The following is a 25,289-nucleotide window of genomic DNA, read 5'->3' on the forward strand; positions in this document are numbered from 1 at the left end:
TTCATAGTTAGAGAGAGTTACTTTTTAATAGTATTTATCAGAAACATGGCACTTTACATCCTCAGGGCACCAAATATACAGTGATTATTCCTCACAACATCCCTGTGAGGTAGGCATTAGATTGCAGTTACTATTTGACACATGGATAGAGACAGAAGTATGTAATCAATCCTCCACAATTAAGTTAATGAAGTTCAACCCAATTAAACACGGACAGGACCTTGGTGACTTGACTGAAAACACTGAAGTGTGGGCCTTATAAAGTATCAGCTATATTCTTTTATCCTAGTCAGTTACAATGCTTAGGGTCCAACTCTGTTGCTTTCCCATATCCCGCTGCAAAAAAACTACCTTTGTTGAACAAGATGTACATGCAGAGATTTGCTAGAAAGTGAGGTCTGTAACAGAAGTAGAAAAGAACCCACTTGAATTTAACCTAAATTTGAATAAAAATAAGAGAAGTTTGCCTGCCCAGTCAAATAGAGCAGATTCAAATTTAGTTCTTCTACCACTTCAGCTGTAAGTATTTGCTCGACCTAAAAAACTCAGGAATAGAATTCTGGTAGACTGATTGCTGTCTCAGAAATTATGCTTATTTTAAGGTAAGCTGTTCTACTGACATCTGGAGGATTCTTGAAGAGGAACTTTCGGGTTTAACTCTAACTTTGTCTGTATTTTAAAAGTCCCATTAGTATACCAATTGCTTGAGTAAACTTCTCTCTTCTGGATTTTTTTGTTGTTGTTGGTATAGGGCTGCCATGAAATAGAACAGTGTTGTAAACTTTAACATAATAAAAAATCCTAGTTTTTAATACACAATTATTGATTCATTTTAATAACTTTCTACTGTAAATCAACTTTAGAAAAAAAATAGTACACTTGACAGTATGGCTATAGCGATTAACTCATCTTCCTATAGCTTTCAGCTGAGATTTCTGAAGAGACGCACTTTCCAAGAAAGGTTCATGGTCTCAACCTGTAAACTGTCACAGATCAGCTGAAGTCAACGTAGCTATTATAAATTCATTCAGACTGAGTAGATAATCCATTCGTTCCTTCGTGTGCAGTATCAGTGATAATGGTCTGTCTCCAAGCCGAGAGATGATCATGATTAAAGAGGTCTGGGTCCACATACTTTGAAACCCAAAATATGTTTTCTTTCCCAGTAGAGAAATCTTCATTCTCATTTAGTGGAAGATTCAGCCTAATGGAAAAATGGCTGTGCACTAAGATGGAAGAAGAGTAAAGTAGTAGCTTTAGGAAGAAACCATCTTCATTTTGATGAAAAAAAATGGTGGGTGGGGAATTAACACTATCACCACTAGATAGGAAATTCTAATCTGAGATTCATTTTTGCTTCTATAAATTGAAACTGTCACAACTGCTCCCTCACAGAAAACTTTAGCCTTCGTGAATACACAGAATTTTTAAATCTGCAGCGCAATTGTAGTCTCCAGACAAAAACAAAAAACACCAATAAAAAACAACAAAAAAAGAAATCTCAGAAGTGCACTTTGTATCTCCTGCCTCAAAAAAGGTTAAAGTGCTAAGTTAGATATATCTAAAAATTAAGCATCTCTCCTAGTCCTTTATTTTTTTAAATGAAACTTTATCTTTGGTTTCTTGTATCTTCTCCGTAATTTTATCCTTTGTTTCCTCCATCTTCTCTGTAATTTTATCTTTTGTTTCCTCCATCTTCTCTGTAATTTTATCCTTTGTTTCCTCCATCCTATCTTGTAGATATTCCTTTACTGGTGGTGGTGTGGACATATAGCCATTCTTACGTAGATATTTAACGGTGATGGACGTTCCTCCCAAAGTCACAGTATATCTGGCAGGAGTTGCAATCTTAAAGAAACCAAACAATAGACCGCATGAATAAAACAGGACAGTATTATCCATCAGACAGTATTTTTAATATTAAGTATCTTGGCCAGTGTCAGATACTAAAAATATCTTCTATTTCTAAGGAAATAAAACAATTAACAGTACATTCTCTAGAAATGCATACCTTTTACACTAAGTATTCTTTTGACAAACTAGCACAGGCGTTAGACTTCCCTTTTAAAAAGCCTCCCTGTGCAGCTTGTGGGAAGAGCATTAGGTGTCTCAGAATGCAATTCAGAACAGCCAGTATGTGAGCAATGAACTATAAAAGCAAAGATGAAGTACTAACAACAGGATATGCTTTAAATTCTAAAATTCACGAGAGTATAGGCATCTAACCTTCAGTCCAAAAATAAGACTTGCATATAGAAAGAGAGAGCTAAGAGAGACCTTCAGAGGTCAGCTAATCCAACACACAACGAACTAGGTTAGTTATTCTAGAAAGTTTAGAATAACTTTTTTTTCAGAACTTCAAAGATAAAGCATGCAAAATCTTCCATTTGCAACCTATTTTAGTACTTTCATGTCTTGAATGTTTCTTCCAAATCTCACTGCTGTAATAAAATCTTTGTATTTAACCACATTTATTGATCTCTTTCAGGTACAGGAGTAACTGGAAGAACAGTGCTTTCACGTTTTGTTTGGGAAAACAACAAACCTTAAAGTAACAGATAAATAGTACATCATATGTGGAAAGAAAACTGATGAGCGGCTTTTGAAGTGAATACAGTACTTTGGTTTTGCATGGCCTGACACATTTCAGGCTCCCAAAACACAGATTTTGGGCATAAAACAACAAACGAGACTCAAACCTGAATGTAAGTAATTGATCCAAGTGGACAATGAAAGTACTTAAGAATGATAGAGAACTACAATAGAAAGACAAACTAATTCATCATCTAGGATAAAAAATACCCTTACTTTTATCTGGCAATCATGAAGTATTTAAAATTTACTTTGTTATCCCAGTTAATTATTCCAGGGATACAGAGGAACAGCTTAATTGTAATTAAATTTCTGAGGACAGACAATCATCCTGCAGCAAACAAAGAAGTTATTTTAGAAGTATAGATAGATTCCTTCAAGGAACACAGAGCCCATACCAACTTTCCAGTGACTATTCTCCTACCACAAAAACGAATGTTGAAATATGTGTAATTATCAAACAGAGAAAACAGCATTAATTCTTTCTGATCTAAACAAACAAACCCTATTTATTTCACCAGGCAAGATTTAGAGCTTGTTTATAAACCATACAAATACTTACTTTATACAATGCATAAGCAGTTAGTGCATTTCCACTCTGGGAGTTTTTCAGGATGCTTACTATGCTGTCTGGCAAGCCAATCAACTCTAGGAATGGAACAACATTCACTCCTCTACCAAAGAGAAAAAAAATTGAAAATGAGTAGGATGACACTTGAAACATGAACAGTGATTTATAGTATCATTTCCATTCTTAAACTCCTTCATACAATCTTTGCAATTTAATAGCAAAATATTTTTTCCATCTAAGCAATATGCTTACAAGGTTTGTGTTTTTGTATATATAGGCAAATTAAAGCTTTTTTGTTCTGCATTCCACCAAGAGGCAACCCATTTATATTATCCTTGTTGGATAATATGTCAACTACAAACTTACCTGTGTCCCACTTTACTATGTTTGGAGTTAGTGTAGTGGTTGTAACACAGCTACTTAGGCTCCAGTTGTGCAAGTTCTGTTTTGCCTATTTTTTTCCCCTTTGGAAATTTCAGACTAATCTGCAGCATGCCCAGAAGTACAAAATCCAGAGTTTAGTGTGCTGCCTTCACTTTTAAATGAAACAAATGGAATGTGCCAAAAGAAAAGGAAACATATATCATATGCACAAGACAGCAAGGCTTTCGAGCCCATCTATTCCACCTGGTTAACGCAAGGTGGCAGGATAGATGGAGGAGCTCCTATCATAACTTCTTTCTTTTTGAAAACCAGTGAAACTAACACCAGCATAAAGAAAGAAAAGACAGTCCTTCTTTACACTGTAATAGAAAGCTACATGCCAGTATAGAAGGCCTGACTTTCCAGTATTTAGAAATGTTGTATTATTAGCATCATCATCCACTTCTAAATAACATTTTCATCATTTTAAGTGTTCTTCTGTGCATGTGATCGCTTTAGCATCAGGAACAGGATCAGGTAGTAGCTTTCTAGCAGTTACTGGGATCTACAACCTGAAGGCCTATCCCCAACGTAGAAATTGGAGCAAGATCTGAAAGACAGCATTAATCAACGTTATTAAATAAACCACCATGGTTTAGTCTTGTGTCATGAGCAGTCATTCTCAAAGTTATTTTTCCACTTCCAGAGGGTGCTGTTGCTGTAGCATGACAAATCAAAGCTTTGTTATAATTAGTTTCTAGTTAAATATTTCAGTTGCTTTCATCTGTCAAATATGTATTTCAGCAGCTAACTTAAGTGTTTGATGAAAACTCGATCTGAAATATCTGGATGTGAGCATCAACCTGGACTCATCCAAAGCAAAATATTTTTAATAGCTCTAGACCTTTATTCTTCTGACATAAGCTAAATTTAGAATGACATTTGGATCTATAGCTCCTAGAAAGGGCAATTATGCCAGCTGGTTAGAGTAACTAAAACAAACAGTTGTGTGGTAAGGCATTCTGATGTCAAAGCCCCATTCTTGCTGCCACAAACTGCCATTGTTTCATGCTTTCTATTATTAAATATACAACACTAGCAATCCAGAGATAAACATTTACTTATATTTAGCAAACCATTCGCAGATAGATAAAACTTCTTCAATCTGAACTAACATCTCATAGCTGATGTTTTTTCTAATAAATGCCATTTTCCAAAACATTATCTGGCCCACACTATAGCTGAAAGAAACTGAAGTTACAAATATATTTATTTTTGGCCATAAAAGTATTTAATTTCCCATTCAAAAGTCTGGGCTACAGCAGCAATTTTTATGGTAAAGGGAAGGAAAACAGGAAACAAACAAAAAAAGGAAAAAAGATACACGTGGTTTGTAAGGAGCTCAGAGTGAGGTAAAAGATTTGAAAGTCCAGTGATGGGGGAGGACTGTGGATAAATGGGGAAGGAAGTGGTGAAAATCCTTCAAATCCAAAGACAAAAAAAGAACAGGTCTATAAAGATCTCATCTAGCAACTCATAATCAGGATTCCAAATCTTTATTTTTATCCTGTGAAAGGTTACTAATCATTTTGATGCTGTTTACATCCACGCATATTTTGGGGAGACTGACATTTCTCCAAGTGTAAGCAAGACATCTGGTGTACAGAAATAACTGCATGATAATAGTATGCACACACCACTCTCACAAATGCAGTACTTCAGTATTAATCTTGTGCTCCAGGTAAAAACGTAGCCTCATTTCCCTGTTACATTTACAGGCACTTTTTAACATGTAGTAATAATTTATGTCCTTTCACCAGTGTGAGTCTGTCTCAATTCAACAGCAGTATTGAGTAGTGCAACAAAATACCAACTTACTTCATGGCTGCGTAGTAAAAGGATCCAAACCACACCGTGGAAGTCACAAGATGAACTGGAATCATGACTTTTCCATACTGTTTAAAAGTTTTCTTGAATCTTTGAACAAGACTAATTGATTTATCTTGCAATGGATCAGGATCTGAAGAATCTGTCTCTACGGGGCTCTGCTTGGGTACATCAGTGGCTGAAGTCAAAGGATTCCTCTCTTCTGGTACTTTGTGAGGAGTGTCTGCTGGCTGCGATGAAAAAGCACTTTTCTTTGAGGTTAACAGTGCTACACTTGCATGAAGACATCGTTTAGGAGGGTCCAGTGCCAAAATCACTTTGCATCCAACATTAGATGACATCAATTGTCCTTTTACGCACTGAAAGATGCTAGTGCGAGGAAAAACCAAACACATCCCGTGTGCCAGCTGAGATGCAGTATGTAATACACTCCTTTGCATCTTGATGAAATGTGGCCGAGTTTTCTATAGAGAAGAAACAACGGGGAAAGAGCAAACAAATTGCATTTCAGTTATTTTGTAATTTTAGATTTGCAATTCCTCCAATGCTACTTGAAATTCTGAAATTTTAAGTTGCTCTCTATCCTTCTACTTTAAAAGGTTTTCTTTATCTTCCTTTGCAGAAATTCTGTTACCTTCTAGAATTAAGCAAATCATTTTAGATCTCACCTCTTTAGTACTCTAAAGTCCACTTACACTAAAATGTCCACTTCACATAGCACACTCTGCTCCTCACAGCTAAAATGCTCACTCTACTCTCTGAAAACATTTTCAGATGTTTAGTGCTAGCTACTGCTTTTATCTGTATAATATGGCAGAGCTGTTGAAAAGCTACTCTTGAAAGTTCACTTCTAGGAGCAACGGATAGTTCAGGTGATACTTCCAGCCTCGACAGATATAGTGTGACCTTACTGAAGTGCTTTGGTAATAGTGGGATGTACTTTAAAAAGGTATTAAATGTAATATAATTAAAATTAATTTTTGGTGTTCTACACTATTTAACTAAAAGTAAAAATTCATACAGTAAAAAAAATAATAAAAAAATCCATGAAGTCTTAATAGTAACAAACCTAACCACAATAACCTGCCAGTATACATCTATTAGGAATTGGGATGGTGCTGTTGGATGTCATGAATTAAAAGAACAAAATTTAAACTGTAATCTTATAAATATTGCAACAAAAAGAGCATTTTAAAACTGCAGATAACCCAGTTAGCCTTATGATTTTGAACACTTACCAGCTATTCTTGAAAGTTTGGAAGAACCACTGAGAAGTTCCCCACAAAACAGGACAGGAATTTTGTACAGTGTGCATAGTAACTTGTAACTACAAATTACTGAACAACTAACTTTCCTTCCCACCAAAGAAAAGCACCACTAGTTGATTTTATCTAACTAATACCAGCTAAGTCAGTTGCATTACAACTAGTAAATCGTCCATGTTTTTGGATTTTTAACTAACGTTAACAACTCTTGATACAAATCAGAAATCATTAAAGTTTAACTGAAACTCCGTCATCATCTTCACATCTTTACCTACTGCCTTTAGATATATCTTAATCAGGTCTTTTGATAGTGAATTCATCTAGGCTGTTGAAAATGATCAATATTTCATAACATAAGCAGAGGTTTAAGAAAATGAAGTCATACATACCCTTTACTACTTTCCAGATACGCAACAAAAGGTCTGATAGAGTTTGTGTCTTCAAAGAGTTGCTACTCTTCCACTAGTACCCCACCTTTCACAAGTATGTCTTCAACATATTGACGACTGCCAAAGTGGAAAAAAGGCACATTTAGAGAAACAGAAAGCACAGCCAACTGATACTATTATTTTTGTTTAGCCTGAAACCTTGCTTAATGAAGAAGATACCAGTGCAATTTCCTTTTTGGACTCTGACAGCCTAATGACAGTTTCTTTTCTGCGTTGCTTAAGAATTCTTGAACTGTGAACTAGTGTTTCCTTCCAAGAGGTAAGTTTCATAGTCCAAAGGGACTTCTGTTAGAACATTCCTGCCTGTACATTTTCTAGATATTTTAATGTAATTATTTTTTTATGTAATTATTGTGCTTGAATTAATTGCAATTACTAGAATTACGATGTTTGATGCAGGGAAAACATCAGAGGAACGGTTCCAAACTCCCTGGACATATCTACCTTGCATGTGAAGCACAGACACCCACTTCTGGGGAACTCATACTAACAGAGGAGGTTACTTCATCATGAGGGGAAAACTGAACTCTTGTTTCTTTGTAAAGCAGCAGTTACTCACTCCTGCTGAATTATGAACTCAGTGGGAGCCAAGAAGTGCTGCTGCTTGTAGAGCAGTAAATCATCTACAGGTTCTGCCTCTCAACGAGATGGTCTTCTGTAAGAATTCACTGGAAACAGCAACTGCTTGTTGTATTTCTGTTTTTATGAGAAGCAGAGCTTCTTGCTGAATTCTTAGATACAAATGCAATTGTATTTGTAAACAAAAAGCAGTGAAAACACTTGATGGTACTTTTTCATATACCAACCACCTTACTGATTTACAGAAATTATAATAAACTGTAAGAAAACTACACAGCTTGCCTATAGCCACTTACACTCCTCTCCTGAGGGCTAACACCCCAGAGGACTGTTTTCCCCTCACTGGCAGTGCACCGCACTCTGAGCACCTGCCCCAAGTAGGTTTCCGCCATATCCAGCCAGCGGACCCACAATGGATACCTATAACCTACATGGACCTTCTACTCTATCTCTCCATTCTTCTGCTCTCAGTGGATGGTGTCCTATTCCCAAATTCCAAAGAAGCTTTGAAAATTGTCACCATACAGCATAGGGGAAGCAATGCTGATTCCCTCGTTATTAACAGGACTCTGCAATCCACCAGTCTTTGAAGGAGCTCATTTGGCCACACAGAGACTAATGATACAGCAGAAAGAAGAAACTGAAAGGTATTTCTGGGTTTTCCTGTTATTAGCATTTCTCAGACTACTGTTTCTAGGTTCGCTGTCTAGCACCTACTGATGGCACAAAAGCACCACTGTTCCACACCTCTGATACACTGCTATGGCTGCAAAACACTGTGGTTTGAAATGGCTTCCAGGACTTCGAAAAAAAAAACAACAACAACAAAAAAAACAACGACAAACCCAAAGCAACCCCAAAAGGTTAGAATTCCCCTCAAGAGGAGGAAGCAACAGGTCACTACTCCATGCTCAGTCCTCATCAGTCAACAGCTAACACTGCTGTGATTGGTGAGCGAGTTTCAGGGCAGCTGCTTGTAAGGTAAGTGCCCTTCATCACCAGACTTGACAGCAGTCAGAATGCCACCGCTGGCTGAAAGTAGGGGAAAAAGCAGGGCCGCTGACAAGACCTGCCACAATGTTTTTGTTGTTCCTTTGTCCTCAGACAGACTCGGAACTTGTTAACTAAAAAGTTTTTCTCCAGGATGCCAGACCCTCCAGTCCAAAGGGAATTTTTCTGACCATCTGCATAGATCCTGAAAAGGTCCCGAACCCTGTAAGCGCAGATGAAAGTAAGTTCTAGCCGATATTCTAAGAACTACCTTACTTTTTGCTCCTTCACTTTAAAAAGCTTTTTGTTAGATACTTAATGTATAAGGAAAGGTTTAGATGTAATAGAGCTTACGTTTGAGAGAATAAAACAGGTATTTCAAAACGAGGTTGGAGTTCTCCAAGAGATCCTACTGCTTTATAGGTATTTGTTTTATTTTACTTATTTAAAGGAACATGAGAGACTTTTGATGTGTTAAATTGACGATGATGATATTGTCACACAGCACTACAAGCCCAAAGGAGGCAAGAATTATATTTGCAACAGTTACAGCAGAGTATAGGAAAATCAATTGAGTAAAATAAATTATTATGGCATACGTTTCGTAAACTGATTTTAAAGAAATGAATATTGGTAAAGGGGGGTGATGGCTGCAGCTGCTCAACTGTAGTATTTTAATTACTTGGCTCACCATCGCAAACAAATCTTAAACAGGACAGACAACCCAAAGTGCACAATAAATGTCTGGACTTTACAAGAAATATGAAATCGTAGTTGTTTCATCCTTCTAAAACATGAGAAGAATACAGAGCAATCTGTCCTTTATGACGTGATTAGTGAGAAGAAGTTCCTAGTATCCAGTACATTCAACAGGCAGCAGAAAGCAGCATGTCAACCCACGGCTTTGAGGCATAATTTTATTCTTTAAGAACAATAATTTCCTCAAGATAATTATTACTCATGTGAGTTATAAAGTTGCCCCTGTAACTTTCAGTTTTGAAAACCCCTCAGATTCTAAGAAAGAACAGTAAGCTAGACATTATCCACAATTGCACTGGGTGACTTTTGGAAAAATATTTCTTAGTTTTAATGTATTGCCTTTATGCTATTGCATGATGCTGCAAAAGCACAGAGAAAGTCAGAAGCTAGAAGCTTCAAATACGAGGGTGGAAAAGCTGGTGGGATGCTGCATGACAATTGGGCGGGGGAGGGTATTTTAAAGCATCTTAGTTTTTGTATTAGGTTTATCCAAAGTATGCCACAAGCTAAAAAAAAAAGACAACAAACAAACATGATGTCTAAGGACAAATACAGCTGTTCTCTGCTATAAGAATCTCATGTAGTCAGTAACCAGATAGACGCTAGCAGGACAAGCTATGAAATAATCTATAAACACTTCTTGGATAAGGTCTCCTCTTCAGTGCTGTCATGTTCTGGCCAGCTATTTAGCAGCATCTCCAGCTGGCTGTAAACTGAGCTGAAGAGATCTTGGCTGTTCAGGACACACTCCTGGTTGGGATTCTTGGACATCCACTTAGTTTCTGAAGGCACGTCTGCCTCATGACAGGTTATTAACAAGCCCTCTGACATAAGGGAGTGCTCCGGTGGCCTCCTGAGTAAAAGTACAGTTCAGCTCCTCATCACAGTGCCAGAGGCTTTGTTTGGGAAACTTTTATGCTCCTGTTATAATTTAGAACAGCTTTCACACAAAACTGACGTGCTACAGGAGCATCCTGTCTCTTGCATTTGCGCTGCTAAAGTCTTTGAAACCCAGTCAGTGATTACTAGAAAGTAGAGATTAGACTTGCTCCTGAGGACAAGATCCTGAACAGAAGCTCAGGATCTTTTGGTGGCACAGAGCTGGGCTGTGTGACTACCATGAATCTGTGGTTTTAGCAACGTGCTAACATTTTAAGCAAAAAAGGATCCAGGATCATTGGAAAATGTAAGAGTAACAAGCAGGCCAACACAGGTACAGCAAAGAGTGCTGGGGATATCTGCTCTTGGAAAGGGACGTTATGTCAGAGAAAACGTCAGATGAAGATTTCATTAGGATAATTTGTATAAAAATAGTTACCCTTTTATAATTAAAAAGTTTTGAGCTACTAGAGAAAACAAAATGTGAAAATGGGCTGGATGTAAGACTAAAGCTTTTGCCATCTAAGTTCTCTTTTGTAAAAGAGGTCAGAAAACATCTGGGGGAATTGAGGGTATAATGTAAGTAGACTAGCCTGGTTTATTTTCTCAGTTCCACAAGAAACACTCTGGACACAATATGTAAATACGGATGAATTTAAAGCACTTGTTCTGTTAGTGTTTGAAAACAGAACATTAATTATACCACAGGAGAGTTCCCACTGAAAATCCATGAGCTTTTTCCACTCCCCAGGCACCATTCTCTGAAACCAGAAAATTAATTTACATTCCTGTCAATTTTAGTGCAAAAATCAAGGAAACTTTGAGGACTATGTTGTATATATAGAAGAATTTGGAAAGGACAAACCACATTGTCAGACATCCTTTCCAGTTCACCTTTCAGGTTGCATAAAAAGCAAATGCACAGAGATCCCACGCAAACAGCCAGGTTAATAAGAAAACCTTTATATTGAGTAAAAAATATAAGCAATATAATAAAAAAAGACTTGTTTCACATTTAAATTTGTTCAACAATTTATTGACAACATTTAAAAAAGCACATTGCCAAACATTAAGCTAATAAAACAAGAAAAAAAAAAAGCTACTGAACTTAAAACGTATGGGTTGCCTAAAAAGCTGGGGACACATTTTGAAATCATTGTAACAATAGTGCAATATATGTAAAGCATCATTGTTTTTTCTAAACACAACATAAAACGTAGCTATAAACCTCGTAATAACTGAAATGGTTCAGCATAGCATGCAGTCACTACCCATGGCTGGGAAATGACAGCATATTGGGAGTTTTTATTCTTTGCATAAGTACTTCAAGGGTATATGAATAAGCATTTAAAATTCATATTTCAGCTTTTACTACTTCTGCAGTATCCTTAATACAATCTGTTATTCATTCAAACCTAAGCTACTTGGCTATAATTTGAAGTTTGGGCATCACTAGCTGCCTCACCCTGCCTACCATTCAGAGCTGCCTGAAAAATTGAACACCGTGTTTTAGGCCAAAGGGAGCAATGCAAACCGAGTCATGCTGAAATTTATTAGAATCTTGCTGAAAGTCATCACATCAAAACACAATGCAAGGGTAACCTTACAGACAAATTGGCCTAATAAGTTAGGCATGATGGAGGCGGAATGGGCTAATCTCTGTATCATCACTTAGTAAAAGCTAAGCAGTATATTTTAAACTTATCATATTACTACTACTTACTAATGTAAGTGCAAACAATTTTTTAACCTTCATTTTTATTTAAACTAAGGTAGTTCTTGCTTAAACTTAGTAAAGTTTTCAGTAACTTTGGTCAAGAACGTAGAATAAACCCTTTAACATAAGATCCCTAAATACATGGCAATCTCCACTGCTACCATGTTCTGATGCTTTAAGTATTGGTAAGCACAGCAAAAACATAGCTTCAGGCAGAATAAAAATTTTTGTAGAGCTTTATATAAAAGTTTTGAACGTTGGATTCAGAACATAAATAAAGCAGGAGAACCTAATGCAATGTCTGTGCTGAATTATAGAGCAGGAATGCTAAACAGGAGGCTTAACAGCTTATCTGCACCCCATCAATGTGACAGCGGTATCCCTCTTCTCCTGTATGCTGAAAAGCATTGGATCTCAAGGTTGCACACAGTTGAGCGTAACAAAAGCGTGAATGTTCTCTCCCCAATTCTTTTAGACGAGTATTCAGTTGTGTGCAGTGCTTTCTGCTCTTCAGAACTGTCTTAATATCTGGAGCTATTCTATGTTTCAGCTCTAAACTCTGTTCAGAGCTGAGAACTTCCCCCGTTCAAAACTTTGCAGCTCAGCAGTGCTGAGCATCTACGCTGGGTTCCTTCATTCTTAAGTTTCACTCTGCCCTCTACTGATTTTTTCCAAAAGTACAGCTCCTGTACTAATACTACAAAAGGTCTCCCTACTCTGGTTCCTTCCAACAAGTATTAATCTGCTTGATCGTCTCCTATGTTGTTTCTGGATGTAAAAACAAAACCGAAAGCCAACCCACCCAAACCTGCCTTTTAAAGTGCTATCTGATTTGAGCTTTTGTCCATTTGTCACTCTGCAGACATGTCTGTAATGTGCAAGTTAGAAAGTTATGCTCTTAGAAGCTAACTAAACTTAAAATCAGGCATTTGCATTTGTTCTAAAAAGGATGAAAACCTCACTTTCCTAGATCAATAGCAACATCATACTTGTCTGCTTATTCTTTTGTCTTTCATGTTATGACCTTTCACTTTAATCAAAAGACCAAAATCACAATATAAATCCAATAAAACAACTTTCCCAAGCAACCCCTAGTAGCCCCTTTCATCCTTAAATCTTTCAGTGTATCATTAGTTCATTCCCCTCAAAACACTCGTGGTTTTCTTTCAGAGGGTTTTCAACCGGAGGGCCACCATGTGGAGGTGTGTGGGGTAGGTGTGCTCAGCAGTGGGAAGTTTCTAAGGGGTCTGCAAAAGATAATTCCCGTAAGTGAACCTCATGTTAGGACAGTTTCTTGCACATGGCTTTGAATTCCCTCAGAAAACAAAGACATCTGAACTTGCGAGGAGTCAGACTCAAACACAAATACACAGAACTTTGCTGAAACACTGAGGATCTCTTAGGATCTCCCCTCTCCATATCTCATCCAACTTTAATTGGCAGACTCCTCACCTCCATCATCTCTCAGCGAGCACCTCAAAGTCCTCTCTATACATTTTAACTAATGGAAGACAATAGAAACATGACTATGTTTATTTCTGCATTCAGGGCTGACATTTCTTTTCTAAAGGTCCGTTACCTCTCTTTAGAGTTCAGATCCGCTGTGCACATCTCTCTTCACTAACAGAGGCATCAATAATGGTCAAAAGATTACAGAGAAAACTGAACTACAGCTTGCTCAGGACTTCCTGTTATGCCTCAGTTGGGTTCCAGTAGACAAGCTCATTTTTGGATTCAATCTTTTGACATATAAAATTTAGATTATGATCTTTAAATTAAACAGCTCTTGGGAGTTGTAGTCAACTGCTCCTGAAAGGTCTAATGAAACTACTGGAAACACCCTGGGGATGCTGTGACCTCCACTAAAACAACTGGTGCTGGTCCAAATACAGTTGGGCCTTTTTGAACGGAGCACATCAAATGACTGGGGTATTCAAATACTTTCTCTTAACTAATTGTAAAAGGCATTTATTAACAATATGCTGCAACTTGGATCTTAGCATAAACTTTGTACAGCCTTCTCTCTCATCCTGCATTATGACTACCAAAACCATTCCCTACCTGGTCTTGATAAACGCCATTTTTGCCACCTCAGGTCTTCACAGGTCTCATCTCACTGTACATCCCAACTGTAGTCAACAGTACCAGCTGTAATTAAATTGTTATTTAATTTTGTTGTAAATTGTTAGCTAACATAACCTGCATTTAGAATACTACAAATCAACGAAAACAGCATCCTCCACCAAACTCACTAAAAGTGAGTAAAGACTTCCAGAGAGCATGCTCCAGGAGAAGCCCAGAAGCCTTACAATTAAGAACAATACAGGCAAGGCCCAAATCAAAAGTGAACAAAATACCCCAAACCAATCCTCTCATCCTCCAGTCCCCAGCCCCCCAAAGACTTCAACAGGAACAGAATCAATCCACAGTGGAAAGAAACATTAGGTTCAAGGTTTTCTTTTATTCTTTCACTGAATTTATTTCACATGTTCAAACACTGAAAAGATGTCACTTTTTTTCCCCAGCAAAAAATACCGAACGATCATCTTTCAGCAGAATTGTTGTTGGCAGACATTTGCTTCCAGTATAAATCTTTTCTAAATATTCCAAGTGTTGAATTCTCTGTTGTGGATTCAAACTTCTCCATATGGGGAAATATGTGTAGTATCAATCAGAAAATCTTGAAAAATTACACGTGAAGAGGCTGATCATAACATTTACTAAACAGACAGATGTTCAAAACCACATTCTTTGTCTAATTTTTGGTAAATGCTATTCCCCACAGCTCTCCAAACAAGCGTGACCTGTTCTTAGGAGTAGCAGTATTACTTTTGTTAAGGTTTTGACAGCTGAGCCGTTAAGATTTCTTTGCCCACCACTCAGTTCATTGCCTTCAGCAGCACCTTTTGCTTAGAGGGCAGGATCGATAACGTTGCTGGCCATGCAACCAGCAAAACGGCACCATCCGAGAGCGTCTGAAGGAGCAGACTCACAGAGCGGTGACTTCACACCAGAAGGAGCTCTGATGGGACTTCAGTATCAGAAGCCAAATAATGCTCAGTCCAAGGAATCGCCCTTGGCATACTCAGAAGAAGCAACCAACCTCTGGCAGAGTTCCTTTCTGTTTTCACACTTTCACTTTCACGCACTGCCAGGACATGAGTCCTAAGGAAAAAACATTATTAAGGGAAAAACATGTACTGCCTGCTGTGTGGGAAAGGCAGGTGGTAATGTCATTGTAAAAATTAGGAAGCCATTTTTCTGTCAACCTTTATATTTAGAAATAAAACTTATAAACCAGGAGGATAAAATTTCATGTGTTAACATAAATTACATCATTAACCACAGAAAAAAAAAGTAACTTGATTGTTTTAATTTTCCAACTTTTTAGACAACTCAATTTAAATAGTAAAAACACATCCATTGTGAGAAGACCACTTTCTACCAACAGTCCTTGAGATCTACTTTAAAGCAAACCATGAACATAGTCTTCAGGACCTACTCCTGAATGTCATCTACCCAAACGCCCAAATTTCACGATCAATCACAGGTCAAGACATCTCAGGAAGACACAGCAGACTTCTGACAGTGTACAGAGCCTAGCACTAGAAGGCAAACCATGAGATACCTCCCTAAGTGCCGGACAGTTAATAGGAAACCCACAATGTGGAGCTCTGTGGATTCACAAATTCTTTACTGACCCACTACAAGGCCTACTGTTCCTTCGGAAAAAAAACACAGTAGAAAAGATCTTCCAGTCAGAATACGCTGCATCTAAAACACATCTTTTAATCACAGAACACAACTTGCTCTTGTCCTTCCAGTAGCTGTTGCAATACTTTGAGGCAAGAAAGAAACATGGATGTACAGTCTTACTTCCGTCCTTACTGACAGAGAGAATTTGTAAGCCACAGACGTAAGGAAAACTGAATTCCTAGGTAGTTTTGTCACGAGGTTAAGTTTGCTGGTGTTCAAAAGACTGATAAAATTCAGCTGAAGATCCTTCTGTGGTTAGGGCATTCATTACATCTCTCTCACACGTATTCTGGTGGTTGCTAAAGATTAAATTTAAGTTGTAGCCATTTTTCAGAAGCATCAAATCATCTGCTTTCATAAAGCATCTCAAAGCTTACTACTTCTGAGCGCTACCACTCTCAAAGCTAGTTAGTGTTACCTGCCTGTTCATTCTTCCCTAATTCCAGCACATATGCTTCATTTCTGAGGAAATCATGCTAAAAATTAAAGTTGCTCTATCCCACATCATACCTACTTCTGTTGTCCAATACCTTCACGTGCCTTGTTAATTAGAAACTGGGGCAGCACAAGCTGAGCAGAGCTGTAAACCTACTGACACAGCAGATTAAAGAGTTTATTTATGAGTTCTCTGTACTTTCATTTTTATGAGTTCTCTGTAAATATTCATGACAGGATTAAAATATTTTTGGAAGATATCCTAAGTAAATTTGCTAATGTGTCATTCAAGGGAAGTAATAGCAAGCAAGTTAATTTTCCCAGGCGTGTATCACCCGCTCTCATCTTTACGAGCAGATCAAAGTAACACGCACGTCACCAAAGATATCTATCTTGGAATGCTTTACATAGAGCAGCAAGAGAAGAATCCTAGGATCACAACCTGTGAAAGCATGCTGTGTTTTATGAGATGTGACCAACAAGGCCCAAGGCTTGTGTTTCGGTACAGAAACATCCCTCCTTCAGAAAGCATAGCTCGAGACAGTAGGAAGAAAAAGATGTTATCTAATTTTAACATCAGCAAATCAGCTTTTAAATCCACAAAATATTAAGAGCAATTACTTAACTGGCTGGCACATGCTGGAGCTAAGCACTACCATCACAGTTACAAGGTAAGTGTCTTCACACACTCTATTCAACAGTTCTATCAGTCACTTTGGGAAGAAACTTACCAGACTGCTGTAAAGCCACTCACACATTTCTATTAAGAATCAGCGAAGTCCAGGCACGTGAAAACCTACTGCTGTGTTTTATAATTTGTTCATGAACATTTGACTGTATAGCCTTCATTTCTTCGCCCATCCCTCTTTGCAAGGACAGGCTGCTTGAGTTCTGGAGAACTGCAGAGGATCACAGCCATGCAACTTCTTGTTTTGTTTATGTAACAACTGCTACACATGGCCAAGGTCAGTTTTTGGACAAGATCAAATAGCAGAGGCCTGGGATTAAAATTTGCAGCCCAGCTAACTGGCACTTTCATTTTCTGATGCACGCAAATGGAACAAGACCTAGTTTTACCATTCAGATATCTTTGTTTAGAAGGAGCAGTGTCATGTCTTGAAATAGAAATGCCATTTTTTGATGAATCGTACAATGTGTACCTAGTTTGAAGGTGACGCGAGGAGAACCGAGTGGCAGAAGACACTGGGGTGGAAAAGATTTGAGCAGCTCAGAGGAAATATGAAGTCCATGAGAACTGAAATCATTACCATTTGTACTGCAGAAGAGTCTAAACATCAAGCAGGGTAACATCCCGTGTGTTAAAGGAGAAATTAATTCTGTCCTCAACTGCTTACTTACTGAGACAGAAAAAAGGTTGGAGGACTCACAAAATCAGATGCACCAACTCTGATTTACTAAGACCTCATTAAACCACAGTTCTCCTGACAGTTTGAAGCAATATATTTGCCTTAGTAAGAACAAAGCTTGTTGCACTCAATGTACTGGTATCGTCAAGATCAGCAGAATTTGGGAAGGTACCATTGCAGCATAGCATAAGGATTTTAACTTGGTATTCTGATAGGTAACGACTTGGTTCAAGCACTTTAGATCAAGGATTGACCTCATTCATGGCCAGGGATTCCTAAAAGGCTACAGAGTACCTCTGGTAGATTCCTTGACTTGACTCGGATGGTATAGTGTGGCAACATTAAAAAACAATAAAAAAGGAATACTGCTCAGGTTACAACAGTTTTCTTTTTCATTTTAAAATTTTAGATCGTGATAGCTTACCCCCCAAAAAACAAGATTTTTCTTCTATGTCCCTGTCCTTAGAGTAATAAAACTTTGTTAAGAACAGGAAGTTATATTTCAGTTAAAAATCATTAAAACTACATTTACGATTGTATTTTTAAAATAAAACTCCATTTAAATGACCCTTAACTATTTTCTTAAAGGGTCAGATCACTCTTTCACACCACTTTCTCACTTGCACCAATCTTTCCAAGAACCTTCCTAAGAAGACAGAGGGTGGTTCAGTGGAAGGACTGGTTTCACTGTGCCGGAAAATACTGAATGTAAGCCTTATTTCTGAAATTTCACCAACAAAAACTGCCACACCCTACCAAGTTCTTAAGCATTCCTCCTGTCCCTGAAGATTTCAATCATATGTTAGGCCCAAACCTCAGTTATTTCAGTAGTTTTATTCCATTTTTACTCCTGAAATCTTGCTGATGTTGAATTTACTTCAGTGCCTAATTTTCAAAGTATGTTCAGCTTCAACAATCTGGGTTTATAGCGTATCAGCGCCAACAATAACTATGTTGGATCTTATTCCCAAGCTGCAAAACTGATTACAAGGAATGTTATGGATTCAACTACCAGTTTTACAGTCATTTTTAAAATCAGTACTTTCTGCTTTTGCCATTGTGTTTGTTGTGTCCTTATCTTTAAAGCCAATATTGAAGTCAAAACTCCATAGAGGTCCAAAAAACCTGTTGAGATGCAAGCTAAGGCCTGTTATCTGAGATAAGGGGACAGCAGTAACTCCCTGCCTTACAAAAACAGACCGATTCAGTTCCTTAGTGATGTCTATAAGCATACATGCAGAGCTGGAGTGGCTTGTCTGGAGATCACCTACAACAGCAGAATTACATGGATCCTTCTAAATACAAAAATCAGATAAAATCTTTTCTTATCAGCTGCTACAGTCTGTGAAGTAGACGTGTAGAAAGTCACGCTAAACAAATCTTTTTTATCTTACATTCCTTACATGCTCAGAGTCTGAATTTGCCTACTCGTTTTTGCCATGTGCAGGCCATCTGATATCCACCTACCCAAACCATCCAATGATTTTTTTTCTCCCTGATGGCAACGCTTCTCAAGCAGCGAGTGCAATTCCACAACGCTGCCGCAGAGGCCACTCACACCCCTTTTACCTCAAGCAGCCTTTGAACAGTAAAAGGAGATAAACACCTGCTGTCAGCACCACAGGAGATGGATGGTGGGGACACATTATCCTCTGTGCATACATTTCCCACACAGAAGCAGCTGCAAGTCAAATAACCTAGTGCACAGGCGGCAACTCAGATTCCAAATTTGGAACTTGCTCCCCATCTCTCCCTCAAGCAGCATAACTTTGGCAAATCGTTAAGTTTATACTTGTAACAGTAGAAGCCTCTTGGGGTTTAGATAAGCTGAGGAGCAGTAAGTTGCAGTCTGCTTAAGAATTAGGTTTGGTGCAGGCTTCTGGGGCACTTTGCGTGCTGCTGTCCAAACTAGTGCTTCCTCCCTTGGGCCAGCTTGCAGAAAGTATTTTGGAAGTGGACACAAATGAGGTGAAACGTGTAGGCTGCATTATCTGACACACATCTACACTTGATTTGAAATTAAAAGCAGTCTCTCCTGATGTAACAGCGTTGTCAGAGTCCTCTGACTTGGATAGCTCTCATGGTTAATTACCAGAAGCAGATTACCAACAAGTACCAGAACTCCAAGCAGGGTTACCAAAACCGTCCTGCCTTGTTCAGCTAGCCAGTGCCTCCTGGGGATCCCGAGGCCCCCACAGCAAGCCCCCAAAAAAACGCGTAAGGAGAAAAGGCTGAAGCCTCGAGATCGTAAACACGGCTCTGCCCGCGAGCAGCTACCCTGAGGGCGGCAGGGGGCCCCACGACGGCACCCGCGGGACGTGCCGCTTCCCCCCGCCCCCAGCGGCCGGGCCCTACCTCCCTCCCTGCCCGTACCCCGCGAGGCGCCCGCACCCGAGGGCAGCCCACCCGCCCCGGCCGCCCCGAGCGGGTACCTCACGGCCGAGCCGCCGCCGCTCTTCCTCCACCTCAGGCCCGGCCCCGTCGCCGCTCCGGGCGGCGGCTGACCGGCGGCTGACCAACGGCCACCAACGGCCACCAACAGCCCCAGCCGCACGCGCCGTTCCCCGCCCCCCCCCGCGCGCGTCAGGGCAACGTGCAGCACCGCCCGTCCCCACCATCACCTTGAGGGCAGGCGGCGGGGCCACTGCGCAGGCGCGGCGGCCCCCCTCCGCGCGAAGCCTGCTGGGAGTCGTAGTCCTGTTCCCCTCCCACGCAGCACGCATGCGCAGTGCCGCTGGAAAGCCCTCCCCGTTCCCCGGACGTGACGCCGCGGCGGAGGGGGCCTCTTCCGCAAACGGGATGGCGGAGCGCCCGGCGGGGTGAGCGCCGCGCCGCCTCCCCCCTCCTCGCCCGCGGCAGCACGGCGGCGAGCGGGGGGGGGAGCGGGGCAACGGCACAGGCAGGCGGCGGGGGGGGGGCGGGGGAGAGCCAGGGGAGGCGGCGGGCAGCTGGGGGGCGGGGCCACGACGGAGCGGGCGGGGCCACGACGGAGCGGGCGGGGCCTCTGGGCTTGGGGGCGGGGCCTCGCCGTGGCGCCGTTGGTGCCGTTGCCCCCGGGCGCTGCCCCGTAAAATGGCGGCCGCCGCGCGCCAACGGCTGCGGGGGGTCTCTCGTTCCCCGCAGCTCCCTGGCGTGAGCGGCCGGCCGTGAGGGCTCTACCCCCGCGTGAGGGATGGCCGACCCCGCCGCGGCGGAGGGAAAGGACGGGGAGCAGCCCCGTGGCGATGCGGAGGGCGGCAGCTCCGGCACAGCGCGCCCCGCCGGCAGCGAGCAGCAGGAGGGCGGAACGAAAAGGAAGCTGGAGGAGCAGGAGGGGGAGCCTCCGAAGAAATCAGTGAGTACCGTAAGAGCAGCAGAAAATATTCCTCCTCTCACCTGGGAGGGTGACAAGGGAAAGTGATGTTTTATAAGACACTGCCCCTTATCATATATGCGCTTATAGAAACTGATGCTGTAGTTCTGATCCAGTCTACTTTTGACCTTTTGCAATACTTATGTATAATTTGAGAATGTTTTTGACCAAATGCTTTGTTTCTGTGTTCGTATCTGAACGGTAATCTAAGCAGTCTGGAAAAATTAATACCCTTTGTCGTGGCAGAAACACTACTAACCCTTTTGTCCTTTTGCTAAAGTAATTTTGGGATCAGGCTTAGAAGGACAAGGAATATGCTGTTATTGCATAGCCTAAGGGTATGAAGAGGTTAGACTCTTTCAGATTAGACTGAAAGCAGCTGCCAGCAATCTAGATGCTACTGCTGATGGCTGTTACTAACAGTGGTTGCAGCAGCTGGGGTGCCTTAATGGATTGCGTGAATGTGTTTCCCTCACTTGTCAAAGTCAGCCTTTCTAGTTTAAGTCACCTTCAGTGGCTGTCAGGGGACCATCTGTGCTTACCGTGAAAAAGACTAGAAAGGGTCAAAATATTTGTTAGTCTCAGTGAGCTGAGTGCGGTAATAAACAGGTGATGGAGTTATAAGTATTCCAGACAAGTAAGGCTGTGTACGTGCTCAAGGTTACCAAAATTATATGAAACGTTGAAGAACAAATGTACCATATTAAAGTCAGTCAGACCTTTTCTCCTGAGCGACTGGTATTTCAATGATAAGGTGTTTGGGCATTGACTTTTTTTAGTGGATTGCTATTGGGGTTGCTTTTAATTGCAATGTAAATTCACAGTGGCTGGAATTTTGTGGCATGTTTGTGGGTTCTGACTGAGAATTCTTCAGTCTCGTTTGTACTGTTAGACAGTTTTGTCTTGCAGAATTTGTGTTCTGTTACTTTGTATTTTATTTATAATTTTTTTTACATGTTATGTATATAAATGGAGATTGTTTTCAAGGTTAAGAAATGTTAGGAGCATAATATCTAGTTACAGAGTACTTTTCAGTATCGTATCGGGCTTCCTATTTTGGACTAATTATATTTAAGGCTAAAACAGGCATTTCTATGGACTGCTGATAAATATTAAATGGGATACTGTCATCAAGTCATTATTCTCTTTCCCTTACCCTGGTTTGTTCAAAGCTCTGGTAGTTACCACTGACAGCTTTGCGCAAAATCAGCTAGTCAGCATTTTGGTTAAATTGGCAGTTCATACACTTCTGTTAACAGCAAACACTGAATTTCTGAACCAGGATTTTCTAAGAACCTTAAACGTGAAATAATGCTCAGAGAGAAGGAACATCTTCCTTTTCAGCCCCTGATATAAAGGGGATGAAACTGATTCTTTGAGAAAATGTAAGCAAAGATGCTGGACATCATCCATCAGAAGTTATGTGGGCCAACTGAAAACGGAATTAAATTTTTGAGGCAGTTGACTCTCCAGTGATAGAAGTACTGATGTCAGTTTCAGGCCAGATATATATACAAAAACATTTCCCCATAATGATTGTGACCAGTGTAGCTTGTTTCCTTTCTTAAATCTCTTAAGTGGACAAGTCTCTTGATTAAATGAGAAAATAATACAAAGAATTTGCTGCTTTAGACTATTCCTTCCCTCGTTTCTACAGAGTGAGACAGGCCATGGGCAAGCTGTAGCTGCACATTATAATGAGCTTCAAGAGGTTGGATTGGAAAAACGCAGCCAGAGTCGCATATTCTACCTCAGAAACTTTAATAATTGGACAAAGAGCGTCCTCATTGGTGAGTTTCCTTAATTGATTGCTTTGCCTTTAATAAAATGTAACTTTTTTGTTTCAAAATGTGCTTTTTCTGCTCTGATGTTTATTATTGAAGTTTGTCTGTTAATACAGTAAGATTTTCTAGTAGTAAAATTTTCTAGATTTTCTAGTAGTAAAATGTCTATTTTTATCTATATTTTTATTTTGAATCCTTATGGTAGTGTTTTATATTGTTGGAGTGGGAAATAAATGCTGAAGTTTTAAGGGTCAATTGACCTGAAAACTAGAAAAAGTTCGTACTGGTAATCGTTCTTCTTCATGCCATTTTAAAAGAGAAAGGGACAACTTTGAATCATAAAGAATCTGTTCTTGTTACATTGAGCTTTTCATGTTATTTAAATCTATCTCAATTTCTAAACTATTCTTGAAGTAGTCTGTTCTTAAGTCTACATGAAGCAATTTTGCAGAAAACTTGAACATATAAAACAGATATTTTCTGTATTACACATAATAGTTTAAAAAGATGAAAAACTAGAGGAAGTAATTTTTAAGAAGCAGCAGCTTCTTATATAGAAGGCTACAAATTAATTCCAAAGTGAGTAAACAAAACTATTCTGTCTTCAAACAAATAAAATAATTGTCAGTAGAACACCACAAATTCATGGAGAGTGAGGTATGCCAGGATATGTTGTCACCATTTGTCTTAGCATCCTGCTTTTTGTTGGGTTTTATTAGAGCAGTTAAAAGCAATATTTAAGTTTATATAAAGCTGTTCCTAAAACCTGTGTTCAAGCCTTTCAGTCGTGATCAATTTCATTAGCGTGGTGTTGCAGCAGTTGTACCAAAACATACTTCTTCTCTCTTACTGTGAAAAGAAGTGGCTAGCATGTTGATATGTTTTGTGTAATATGCCAACATCAGTCACCACCAGAATAATCTAGACAGAGTGGAGATGGAAAAGAAAACAAAATCAATATATGTTGCGTGAAAAGACAGCAAATAAGTAGCTAGTGTTATTGCAAGGCCTAGGAAAGGCTGAGGGGAGAACATTACGCGTGTTTGTAATGTGACTGCAAGAAAAAGTTATGGCTGGTACATTTAATTGGCTTTTAATCTTCTGGCTTTCACATACTTAAAAATAACATCTGCCTTCATTTTAATGGTAATGAAAGGGAGCCCTGTTCCGTCCTCACACGTGGGGTGGTTGTTTAGCAAGGAGCAGTTTTGCCTTTGTCTGCCAGGGAAGCAGTGCAGTGCTCCAGTCACAGGCAAAGCACGTCAAATACAGAAAATATTAATTATCTTTTCCATAATCTTTAAAATTTGTGGTTGTTGCTTTCATCACTAGTGGTTTCTAGAAAAAAAGATTTAAGACTGTAAAGTTAACAAGACTTTATAGGCAAAGTAAGTTCTTGGATGTTGTAAAGTCCTTAAATCGTTTCGGTCCTCTATGGATCTTGTATAATAAAAGTGAATTACAGTGACCTGTATAAGCATTCTCTCTCTTATTTTTCTAGGTGAATTTATAGACCGGGTACGACGGAAAAAGAGTGACATAACTGTTTTGGATCTGGGATGTGGCAAAGGTGGAGACTTACTGAAATGGAAAAAAGGCAGAATTAAAAAAATTGTCTGTACTGGTAAGAAGATACAGTAACTTTCCAGGGAAAGTATACCACTATTATGGGGGAAAAAAAGCACATCTCTAGTCTTGTACTGTTTCCTTTTTTGTTAGTATGCCCAAGAGTGCAGTGATGCACCTTCTGTCAAAAAGGTTTTTTTTTTTTTTTTTTTTTGTCTTTTAACCTGAAGGCATCTATTTGATTGCCAGCATAAATACCAGAACTGTTAATATTCTGTGTAATGAGCTCTCAGTTCAACTCTTAAATAAAAGCTAGTAGCAGTAAAGAGATACCATATTATCACAGATTGTCTTAGGTAAAATGTAGCACTGGGGAAAAGACTGACTTGATATATTTTGTCTTTTCTCCCATGTCTAATCTTCTGTAGTATTTTTAACTGTTCTGAGAATACACATGTAAGAGTTGCATTTAAAAAAACGAACGAACAACATGATGTTGTGACAAAAACTCAGATATTACAGTCAGCTTAAGATTTTCAGACTCAGAAAGGGGAAGAGCTGAAAGCTGCTTAAAAAGTCTTTTGTTTAAGTAGTTTGCATAGGTATTGGAAAGAAGATATCATCTTCCCTTCTCCCTAGAATCATTCCAACTATAATCAGAGGAAGTGTTGCTTAATTTCAAATTTAATAGATAATAACATTTAATAGAATTCCTTTAGTGGGAATTATTCTAGGTATTTTGGTACTTTCCAGGTCTTTGTTGCCTTTCTTTTTCAGTTGTCAGCCTTCAAATACAGGTAATGAATTTGCTTACAGAGCCCTTATGTAAGCTATAAATTGTGCGTTATTAGTTTTAAAATATGTCCGACGTGTCATTATTCAGTGAAGCTCTGCCTGTGAGAGTAATAGCCTTAAAAAGAAAAATTCCCATGATGAAACATGAGCGTATATCACAAATCACTGCATTTCAACATCTTG

General features: G+C 39.4%; 2 protein-coding genes across 6 annotated transcripts in view; one reads left to right on the forward strand and one right to left on the reverse strand.

The window, feature by feature from the left end:
• On the reverse strand, nucleotides 1-20,331 carry FAM210A (family with sequence similarity 210 member A). Of its 4 annotated transcripts, XM_083827168.1 has the most exons (7): nucleotides 20,042-20,134; nucleotides 15,155-15,216; nucleotides 14,113-14,199; nucleotides 7,068-7,184; nucleotides 5,405-5,877; nucleotides 3,155-3,266; nucleotides 1-1,848 (listed from the first exon to the last, which is right to left on the reverse strand). In XM_083827168.1, exons 5-7 carry the CDS (start codon nucleotides 5,851-5,853, stop codon nucleotides 1,582-1,584), a joined length of 828 nt encoding a protein of 275 aa, XP_083683294.1. In that variant the 5' UTR covers nucleotides 5,854-5,877; nucleotides 7,068-7,184; nucleotides 14,113-14,199; nucleotides 15,155-15,216; nucleotides 20,042-20,134; the 3' UTR covers nucleotides 1-1,581. The 4 variants fall into 4 exon arrangements, with proteins under 4 accessions (XP_083683294.1, XP_083683296.1, XP_083683297.1 ...); XM_083827170.1 differs by lacking the exon at nucleotides 15,155-15,216 and having other exon boundaries at nucleotides 20,042-20,167; XM_083827171.1 differs by lacking the exons at nucleotides 14,113-14,199; nucleotides 15,155-15,216; nucleotides 20,042-20,134 and adding an exon at nucleotides 20,231-20,331.
• The window catches only part of RNMT (RNA guanine-7 methyltransferase), an 18,414-nt gene continuing 13,439 nt past the window's right edge, over nucleotides 20,315-25,289 (forward strand). The window contains exons 1-4 of one of the 2 annotated variants that reach the window (XM_083827160.1): nucleotides 20,315-20,428; nucleotides 20,733-20,943; nucleotides 22,619-22,751; nucleotides 24,247-24,369. In XM_083827160.1, the coding sequence (XP_083683286.1) occupies nucleotides 20,782-20,943; nucleotides 22,619-22,751; nucleotides 24,247-24,369 (418 nt within the window). In that variant the 5' untranslated portion in view covers nucleotides 20,315-20,428; nucleotides 20,733-20,781. Of the gene's footprint in view, nucleotides 20,509-20,732; nucleotides 20,944-22,618; nucleotides 22,752-24,246; nucleotides 24,370-25,289 lie in introns of both variants that reach the window. The other variant, XM_083827161.1, reaches the window with a different exon arrangement.

The sequence above is a fragment of the Anser anser genome (genome assembly GCF_964211835.1).
Source record: "Anser anser genome assembly, chromosome: 2".
Taxonomy (NCBI): domain Eukaryota; kingdom Metazoa; phylum Chordata; class Aves; order Anseriformes; family Anatidae; genus Anser; species Anser anser.